The sequence below is a fragment of the Tupaia chinensis genome, unplaced genomic scaffold (assembly GCF_000334495.1).
Source record: "Tupaia chinensis unplaced genomic scaffold, TupChi_1.0 Scaffold144197_2, whole genome shotgun sequence".
In the NCBI taxonomy this organism is placed as follows: Eukaryota; Metazoa; Chordata; class Mammalia; order Scandentia; family Tupaiidae; genus Tupaia; species Tupaia belangeri.
Genome location: NW_006204055.1, coordinates 266,210 through 276,650, shown reverse-complemented (window position 1 = coordinate 276,650; position 10,441 = coordinate 266,210). Strand labels below are relative to the sequence as shown.

Below are 10,441 nucleotides of genomic sequence, written 5' to 3'. Positions count from 1 at the left end.
CCATAGGGCATGGACACTTGACAGAAAGAGACTGAGAACTCACCTCTGAGAGGGGTGGCTAGGTCACGATCTCTTCTCTTCCATTCTCCTGGGATTTGGGGTGAGCACATGCACACACGCACATGCCCAGTGTGATTTTCAAGTCACTGGGTCCAGGACTAGAATTGCAGTTGGCCACGTGGGAATCCAGCACCTTAACCACTACGCCATCTGCTGGCACTGGAGTCCATCCTCTTAACCCCACAGACTGCCTCTCACCAAAGACTCACGAGTCTAGAAATACTTCCATTTTGATTTCTATCAAAATATACATGTTATTTGTCCAGTTATAATATTAATCTCTAGTATAATATATGGTAGAGGGAGACTAAAAATTATTTTAATTTTTATGCATTTTATGTTATAAATTTCCTTTACTTTGTTATAGTTGTTGCTATTTTTAAAGAATTATTTTTTAGTTAACTTTATCTGTTATTATCATTATTTTCCAGTTTGATCAGAGAGAGATAGAGAGAGAGGGAAAGTGAGGAGGCAAGTGACCAGGTCTGGGACTTGAACCATGGTTGGTCATGTGGAAGTCCAGCGCCTTTAACCACCACGCCACCTGCCAACCCTGTCGTTTTGCTATAGGGTGCATGCACTCACCAAAGACAGAGAGAGAGGAGGGGGAGGAGTGAGAAACCATCCCCAGGGAGGATGGCCATGCTGCAACCCCTTCTCCTCCACTCACCTCTCGGGATCTGGGACATGCACGCACATGTGCCCCGTGCAGTTTTCAGGCAGCCAGGTCTAACAGCGCAGTCAGCCATGTGAGACCGAGTGCCTTAACTTTCATACCATCTGCTGGTAATACACACTCTAAATGTTCTGCAGGGTTTTACTTCTAGCAAGAAAAGAAATCCCCGACTTCCTATGACACTAGCTTTCGAGAGACAGCCTGGGACTATCCAGATGGAGAGAGAAGCAGGAGGGAGAACTGACCTGGGGTTCGGCCAGCCTGTGGCCTGGTGGCTACATGAACTGGATCCCACATGGCCGAATGCACAGTTCAAGTCCCAGACCCAGCAGCTTAAGAAACGCCTGGTGTATGTGTATGTGCTCAAAATCCCAAAAGCAGGGGCAAACAGAGGAGAGTGGATTGTGGCATGACCATTCCCCACGAGGGGTGCTTTCCTGCTTTCTCTAGTAAGTGCACACACCTTCCAGCAAATTAAGATAAATAAATAAAATTTAAAAAATAAAATGGGGTCTGGGTCAGCAGGTGGCATGGAAATGAAGACACTGGGTCCCATATGGCCAACTTTGCAGTTCAAGTTCCGGACCTAGTGGCTTGAGAATCACACCAGGCACATGTGCGTGCATGCCCAAAATCCTAAGAGGAGAATGGGGAAGGGATTATGGCATGGCTATCTCCCTCAGGGTCAGGGAGATCTCTCTGCCAAGCACACATGCCCTAAGCGAAAACTAAAAAATAAAATAAAATGGAGTCCTCTCAGAGTCTGTAGAGAGCAGTGACTCAGAGGAGGATTTGGACCCTTGCATTCTTATCTTAGCTGTTTGGTTTTTCTGCTGTGTGATCTTGAGTCCCTTTCTTCTCTTCTCTGGGCCATTTCCTGTCTGCAAAAGCTGTCCCCAGAGAGGTTCTTGCACGGGGTTGCCCAGGGTCCTGACTCAGAGCAGGGGGAGCTTTGTAGCCTACCCCCACCCTGACTCCCCACTTCCATGTCTCTCAGTTGTCAGGCCTTAAAGTTTCCTCCAGTGGAAGACGCTGCTCCGGAGCCCCAAAGCGCAGAGCTACTTCCCTATTGGAAGGAAACCCCAGAGCAGGGGCTGCAAACAGGAAATGAGGTGCCTGCTCTCCGCGGACACCTGCTGTTCACTTTTTAGTGCACGTGACCGTGGTCCGACTGGAAGCCGCGATCAGCTCACGGCGGCAGCCCCGGGGCCCAGCACAGCGCTGTCTCACACGATCGGTATTTGTAGGAATGAACAGGTCAAGGGAACGGATGACGTGCAGCCTCCCCAGCTGCCAGCGCACGGGCCAGAGAGCAAGTAGCAAACATGCCCAGGCCGGCCTCCGCTCACCTTGGCCAGCACTGGCGAAGTGGTTGTAATACTGCGACACGTAGGTCATGATGCTGAGGCAGTCGGGCACCCTCATGGAGACCATGTCACGGGGGTCCAGGAGGGCCGGGATCCCCAGCTCCTTCTCGGCCACTTCGAAGGCCTGGGGTGGGGGCAGGAGGAGGATGAGGAGGAGGCAGTGTTAGCGGGTGGCCCTCAGCCCAGGCTCAGCTCCCCTCACTGAGACACGGTGACCGCTGGCCCCTCAGCTCTTGTCCCACCCAAGCCTCCCAAGGTGGCCTGGAGCAGGAGGAAGCCTGATGCTCCAGGCACAAGAGAGCCAGCGGGAAGCAAGAGGAGGAGAGAGGAGCAGCCAGGCCTCCCCCACACGCTGCCTGCCCTCCCCCACATGTACACACGCACACTCACAAACATGCACACCCACACACGGCCTGTGGGCTTCCACCTGGAGACTCACCAGACGGTTGTTCTCGAACACATTGTCCTTGGAAAGTGAGTTGAAATCTCTGCAAGAGGCAAGGAGAGGGCTGGTCAGAGAGAGATGGCAGGAGATGATGGGGAGGGGAGTGAGAGGGGAGCGGAGCAGAGGACCTCATCCCAGACGACCTCGGCAAGGCTGGAGGATGGGTCTGCGGCTCACTGACGAGGAAACTGAGGCTGCAGGTGCCTGCTAACTGAGCTGGGGCTGCAAGGCAGAGAGGCAGGGGATGAGCTCAAGGTCCCTGGAGGCATCCAAGCTGAGGTGGGAAATGACTGGAAAGGGCTGGGCTCGGGTCCAAGCTCTCTGGTGTAAGATGCCTTTTCTCGCGTCCTCAGTCAGTGGCACAGACACAGTGAGACCAGGACTGTCACTCGTAGTAACAGGGCACTGCACTGCAGTCCTTTATTGTACTTGCCTCCTTTTCTTTCCTAGTTTCTGCTATAGGATGTGTCCACTCACCCCTGGGAGAATGGCCACACTGCAACCTCTTCTCCTCCACTGTCCTCTCAAGATTTGGGGCACGTTGGGGAGGGGAGGTGGCGTGGTGGTTAAGGGTGCTGGACTCCCACATGGCTGACTGTGGTTCAAGTTCCGAACCTGGTGGCTTGTTTTCTCACTTTCTCCTTCTCTCTCTCTCTTTCTTGCTGTTTATTTATTAAATAAATAAAGTTAAATGAAATAATTCTAAAAAAATTTAGAAAAAGATTTTGGGCACACACACACACACATGCACCCAGAGTGATTCTCAAGCCACCAGGTCCAGGACTTGAACTACAAAGCTGACCATGTGGGATCCAGAGCCTTAACCTCCATACCACCTATGAGCCCCCTTATTTTCATTTTTTAAAGTTTACTTATTTGGGGGACCAGCGGGTGACGTGGTGGTTAAGGTGCTGAACATGGCTGACCACGGTTCGAGTCCCAGACCTGGCAGCTTCCTTTCTCACTTTCCCTCTCTCTTTCTCTCTCTCTGTGTCTCTCTCTAGTCAAATTAAAATAAAATGCATGAATAAATAAAAATAATTTTAAAAAGTTTACTTATTTTGGGGCCAGCAGACCCAGCTCAGTTAGCAAGCACCTGCTGCCTTAGTTTCCTCAGTAGCAATCCACAGCCTGGCGGGGATGATTTCTCACTTTCCTTCTCACTGCTTCTCTCTAGCGAGGACATGCACCCTTTGACAAATACAAAACAAAACAAAAGTTTTACTTCTTCCATGAATAAGAGAAAAGAGAGACAGAATTCCCAACAGGGTCTGGACACCGCACACCATCCCCAGTCTCAGCCAGGCAGGACCAAGGGCACCTGGAACAGCTCCGGATGCAAACCCAGACCTTCCCACGTGGTCGGCACAAGGCTTCACGCTGCACCACAGTAGCAACGTCAGGCCCCATTCCACATACTTTATTTTCACAGCAACTCTATTTAGCAGGCATTTCTCTGATTTTGCAGATGAGGACACCGAGGCCTGGAAAGGGGAAGCCAGCAGCCCTGGGAATCCACAATTCTGGCCCTTCTGCCTCTAACAGGCTTGGAGGATGCACTCACTTGCTGCACCCTGGCCCAGCCCGGCCCAGCCCACCTCGGCCCAGCCCAGCCCAACCCCAGATGAGTGTTTTTCTTAGCAGGGCCAGGAATAGAACAAGTCTGAACCAGGGTAGCAACGCTACACACTGTGGAGCTGCTGGCAGAGGGCTGGCTGACCCCACTGGGTCACTCCTGGGGACAGCTTCCCCTGGGGAGTAACGTGGGTTGCCGGCTTCTGAGCTGGGACAGGTGGGAAGAGGCTGGCCTGCCGGGGTGGGGGGGGGGGGGCCAGGCAGGGACAGCTGGGCACCCGCTGCCTTTATTTATGCCCTCCTTCCCCTTTCCCCCGCACCCAGGCCCCTGGAGGGGCTGAACTGAGCAGAGGCAGCTCAGTAGCCTGCTGGCAGCTGGGGCTGCAGTGCTGGCAGCTGGGGGTGCAGTGCTGCAGCCTTGCCCATGTATGGCTGAAAGCTGCAGCCCCAGGGTGGTTGGCATTCCCTCCAGCTTTCATCTTCCCACCTGGAAGGGATTGGGATCACACTAGTACCACCTCCCAGGCCAGTGAGGGGCAGCCCCCCGCCCTCCAGCATAAGGAAGCTGGCCAGCTCAGCCCCCTCCTCCAGCCTCGTACACTTCTCCAGGCTGAGCCCAGGCAGTCTGACCTCTGGGCCTGGAGCAAAGGTAGCTGAGAGCCCAGGAAGGAATGGGGCGCCCTGGAGGGTAAGGGGGCAGACTATGTCTGAGCTCCAGTGCCCTGGTACCACTCCTAGCCTGCGGCTTCCTTCCAGCCTCAGCCACCCCACTAACGCCTCTAATTCCGTTCTGCCAGTGCCCGAGTGTGACCTGAAGCAAGCTATTTAACCTCCCTAGAAGCCATCTCCTGGTCAGTGACTCTCCTGGTCTGGGACGCTGTGAACAGGCCTGGGGACATCAGCCTCCAACAAAGGCTGTTCCAAAGAGACCAGGGAGACAATAGCAACTTGCCCCTGCTGCTTATCTGGGCCTCCCCAGCAGCGTTCCTGGAAGGCTGGGAGCACTTCTGTCCCCCCTGTCCTCCCAGCTCCCTACACAGTTCTCAGCACTTAGCAGGTGCTCCACAACGATTGGTGAATGAGTAAATTTTGAAAACAGATGGACACTTTAAACGCCCCCTAGATGTGACAGTTTTGCTACCAACTCCCCATTCCCTTCTCTGTCCTTAATCAACATCTGGGTTTTTAATAACACAGATATTATATTTTCTAAACGTTTTCAGAGGCCTGGGAAGTTCTACTTGGCTCTGGGAACGAGGAGGGACACAAAAGTGAAACCCACATGGGTTCAGCCCTTTAGGGACTTAAGGATACCTGAATGGGGCCAGCCAGTAGATGGATCCCACATGGCTGACTCGGTGGTTCGAGTCCCAGACCCAGCAGCTTGACAAATATGCCAGGTATAGATGCATGTGTCCCCAAAATCCTAAGAGGAGAATGGCACGGCCATCTCCCCCTGGAGGTGCTTTCTCACTTTCCTTTTCCTCCTCCCTCTCCCTGGAGAGCACAAACACACTATAGCAAAAAAAAAAAAAAAAAGGAAAAGAAAGAGAGAAAAAGAAAGAAGACACCCAGAAGGGGGGTAAGATGGTGGCAATGGCAGAGTGGTGAAACATGCTCCGTGAGACCAATCCACATAGGAAGTTTCCAGGTTTCTGTCTGGAGACCTTCCTGAGTATGCCAGGCACACCGGTGCCCATGATCCAGGGCTGGCTGGGGATGGTATCGAGATCCTGTTAGGGGTACACTCGTTCTCTCTCTCCCATCCTCTCTCCTGCTTATGGAAAATGTAAATGCATTTTATTTATTTTTTTTTTTTTGGGAGAGGTTTTTGTTATAGGGCGCGTGTGCTCCCCAGAAAGACAGAGAGAGACAGAAAGCGAGAAATTACCCCCCAGGGGAAATGGCCATGCCGCAATCCCTTCTCCTCCATTCTCCTCTTGGGAGCTTGGGCACGCACACACACGTGCCCAGCGTGAGCTTAAGCCACCGGGTCTGGGACTCGAACCACGCTCAACTACATAGGAGTTCAGTGACATAGTCATCACGCTAACTGCTGGTCCCGGTAAATGCACTTTTTAAAAAAGAACGCCTTTATGGGTTAAGATGCTGGATCCCACAAGGCCAATCCACATTTCAAGTCCTGGAACTAGCAGCTTGAAAAACACATTAGGCCCATGTGCGTGTGTGCCCAAAATCTACCCCCAGGGGGTGACTTCTCACTTTCCTTCTCTGTCTTTCTCAAGCAAGTGCACATTGTCCTATGAGGAAAATCTAAAAAAAATTAAAAGCCTGAACAGGGGGGTGGGGGGAGTACGGCCTCCACTGAAGAACCACCCCCAGCAGAGACCTGGGTCAACACTGAGTCCCAGCAGACCCGCAGCTCCAGAAGTGTGAGCCACTTTACGAGGCGATTCCTGCTCTCACCCTCCTGACCCAGCCTACTCTCAAGGTCTTCCCCTACCAACGCTGAGGCCTTGCCCACTCTCAAGTGGGACCCAGGTCTTAGCTTCTCTTCTGTACAATGACCTGGCAGCCCAGGCACTGGCCTCCCCTGCAAAAATGCCTGGATCTGATTCCATCTCTCCTCAGGAGACGAGCCCCCCACACACACTTTCTCAGCCACACCCTTCCACTGCTTAAGACCCACGCGGCGGCATGACGGTTAAGTCGCTGGGTTCCCATGCAGCTGACCACGGTACCAGTCTCGGACCTGGCGGCTTGCTTTCTCACGTTCTCTCTCTATCTCTGGTGAATGCACGTGCCCTATAGAAAACTGGAAAGTGATAATAATAAATAAAATAAAATAAATCATTCTTAATTTAAAAAAAAAAAGCACATGGCTCCCTTTGGCCCCACCCACCCTTCTCAGCCCTCAGCAATGTGACACAGCGGTGTCTCCTGCCTTCAGCTGACTATGCCTTGCTGAGCATGGGCCCTGCCAGCCCTTCCCTCACTGGCACCCCTGGGCTTCTGCCGCCTCCTTGAAGAACATGCTCTCCCAGGGAGGTCTTCCCTGCCTCAGCCCACTGAAAGAGCACCTGGAGACGCCAGCAGGGGGCAGCGGTTAAGGCGCTGGATCCCATGCATCCGCTGAGAGGCTCAAATCTCAGACCCAGCGGCTTGAGAAACACACCAGGTATGTGTGCCTATGCGCCCAAAATCCTGAGAGGAAAATGGAGGAGAAGGGATTGTGGCATAGCCATCCCCTCTGGGGGATGATTTCTCGCTTTCCTTCTCTCTGCCTATCTCTGGTGAGTCCACATGCCCTGTAGTGTTTAAAATAAATAAAGAGCACCTGGAATTATCATCACTGTTTCTACTTCTGTTTCTCCCTATGGAAAGTGGGTAGGCTTTTGTTTTTAAAAGTTTGCCAGAGGGTGCTGGGACACTCTGCTAGAGACAGAGACAGAGACAGAGAAGGAAAGAGAGAGAGCACCCCCGACAGAGCACGGTCACAACCACAAGCCCTTCTCCTTTCTCCATCCTGGTGGGACTTTGGTCATGTACACATGTGTGCCTGGCAAGCTTTTCAAGGCACCAGGGCTGGGATTTGTGGGGAGGGTTTTGTCTGTGGTTGGCTCTTATGGTCATTACCAGGTACAGTGTTCAGCAAGGGATAGGAACTCTATAAAAACCTGTTGAGGGCCAGCCCACGACCTAGAGGTTAAGAGCTCACATGGTCGAACATTTTGAGTTCTGGAGCCAGCAGCTTGAGACACACCAGGTGTGTATGCATGTGTGCCCCACATCACAACAGGACAGAGAAATGGAGAACAGACTGCAGTGTGATTACACCCCACTGGGGTGTGTGTGTGCCTCCCCCTCTGCTAAGCACATATGCCTTCTAGCGATTTTTTTTGAGAGGTTTTTTTTTTTTTTTTTTTTTTTGCTGTAAGGCACGTGCCCTCACCAGAAAGCCAGAGAAAAACAGACAGAAAGCAAGAAATCACCCCTCACGGGGGATGGCCACACCACAATCCCTTCTCCTCTGTTCTCTCGGGATCTTGGGCACGCACGCACAAGCACCCGGTGTGAGTTTAAGCCACCAGGTCCAGGACTCAAACCATGGTCGACTACATGGGAGTCCAGCGACTTAGCCATTACGCTAACTGCTGGTCCCCACTTCTAGCAAATTATTAAGAAAAAAAAATTGTTAAACAAATGAAGATTATTAAGAAAAAAAAAGTGTTAAACAAATGAAGGTAAAAAACACTGTCCCGGGACCATTATGCTGGTCCCACTTTTTTTTTTTTACCAAAGGGTGGGTGCACTCATCAAAGAAATAGAGACAGAAAGCGAGAAATTGCCCCTTGGGGGATGTCCACGCTGCAATCCCTTCTCCTCCAGTCACCTCTTGGGATTTGGGGCACACATGCACAGAAGCCCAGCCTGAGTTTTAAGCCACTGGGTCCAGGACTCAAACTATGGTTGACTACATGGGGGTCCAATGACATCGCCATTTTAATGCCACCTGCTGGTCCTGATTACTATATTTTTAACTTTTACTATAGGGCATTGGTGCTCACCAGAGGGAGAGAAACAGTGAGAAACCAAGCCACCAGGTCTGGGACTCAAACCACAGTTGACCATGTGGGAGTCCAGCACCTTAACCACCACGCCACCTGCTGGTCCCCCTCTTTCTTTTTTTCTGGAGAGCACACACAACCTATAGCAAAATTAAAACAACCAACAAAAACCACTGTCCTCATCACCCTACTGCCTAATAGCACTACTCATAATAACTAATGTTAATTAAATGCTTATTATCTCATTTAATCCTCCCAACAATTCTGTGAGGCAGGTCTTAATTATCAATCCCACCTTCCAGAGAAGCAAGTGGAGGTGCCTGGAGGGAGCCCATGATTTGCCTGAGCCTGCACCCCGATGTCAGGGGACGCTGAACACAAAGCAGGCAGCCCATCTGCAATGCCACATGGCTTAGCTTAACCCAAGTCCCATCTTACGCTATGTCCCATCCTTGCCTCCAGCCTCACTGCCTGCCCCAGCCAAAACGGAAGATCCCTCGCACCCTGGAGCCAGCACAGAGGTCCAATCCCGGGCCCTCCTCCATCCTTCTAGCTCCTGCTCCTAAACCTGTTCCCCAGTCTCGTAGCACAGCTGTCACATGCCCACAGTGGGCAGCAACCCATATGTCATCGCCGGTTCTTTCCCATATCCACACTCACCCCCAAAACCCTCTGCTCCAGGGCCTAACCCGCCCCCAGACACTGCACTGCCTGTTACAGAGCAATTCAGGTACACCGCACCACCCAGTCCCCAAGGATCCTTTCAAAGCCCCTGTGGGTGCTGCCCTTGAGAAGCACAGACCTGCAGGTGGAGGGGAGCTGGGGGTGGGGGTGGCAGGAGGGCTGCTGGGCCAGGCCTGAGACCTGAAGGACCTGGAAACCTCCACTGTTTCATGAATGAACAAACGAATGAAAGGAGAAGTTTCCCGCCCCAGGCCCTGCTCTGAGGGTCTGAGTCCATTTCCCCAGGAGAACCTCACCGGGCAGCTCCGGGCAGGAAGGGGCCATGGCAGACTTGGTACAGCCAGCTGTAGTATCCGCCAGACCCTTTCCACCGCCACTCCTACCCCTCGCCCTGCCCACTCCCCTGCCCCCTGAGGACAGCAGGACACCGTCCACACACCTGGGAGGCGGGGGAGCTGGTGTACAAAGCTACCCAACAGTTATTCACCTAGGGTCTGGTCCGAGCCAGGAACTGTGCACGTGCCCTGGAGACAAGACTCCACTGGGAATCAGAGAAGTTTGGGTTCACCTGGACTCACGGAGCAAGGGAGACCCCAAAGCCAACAGCCTACACTGTGTCAGGGCAGGGGACCGGTGAGCCGGTGGGAGTTTAGTGTAAACAGGTCAGGGTCCCCGAGGAAGGCTCAGTGCCCCTTTGCGGAAATCTGTGCCTGTGGGCGGGATCAGCGCCCCTCGGAGAGGTGAACAGCACGGGGAGACCGGGTTCGGTGCCCCAGTGGGCGGGGTCGGAGCGGCTCAGTGGGGGAAGGGTGCGGGTCGCGGTCGCTCAATGACCTGCAGGGCCCACTGTGGGGTCTGTGTCTCCGTCCCCGAGGGGCGGCGCCTGTCACTGCCCGGGCTCCGCGTCACTGAGGGGGGCGGCGGTCCCCAGTGCCCGCCGCCCGCCCGCCCGCCCGTCCGCCCGCCTTCGGCCCGGCACTCACAGCAGGTCTGGCCGGTGCCGGTGCAGGATGGCGCAGAAGGCCAGGCCGTCCCGGAAGGAGCTGCTCAGGTCGCGGATCTCCACGCCGCTGTAGCCCTCGCACTGGCGGCGGCCGCCGGCCCA

The 10,441-nt window shown here is 53.5% G+C and overlaps 1 protein-coding gene across 1 annotated transcript in view; it reads right to left on the bottom strand.

The window, feature by feature from the left end:
- The window catches only part of MICALL1 (MICAL like 1), a gene marked incomplete at its 5' end in the record, with an annotated part of 44,139 nt that extends 33,698 nt beyond the window's left edge, over positions 1-10,441 (bottom strand). The window contains 3 exons of the mRNA XM_027767369.1: positions 2,086-2,227; positions 2,543-2,591; positions 10,320-10,441. Coding sequence (XP_027623170.1) covers positions 2,086-2,227; positions 2,543-2,591; positions 10,320-10,441 — 313 coding nt within the window. The remainder of the gene's footprint in view (positions 1-2,085; positions 2,228-2,542; positions 2,592-10,319) is intronic.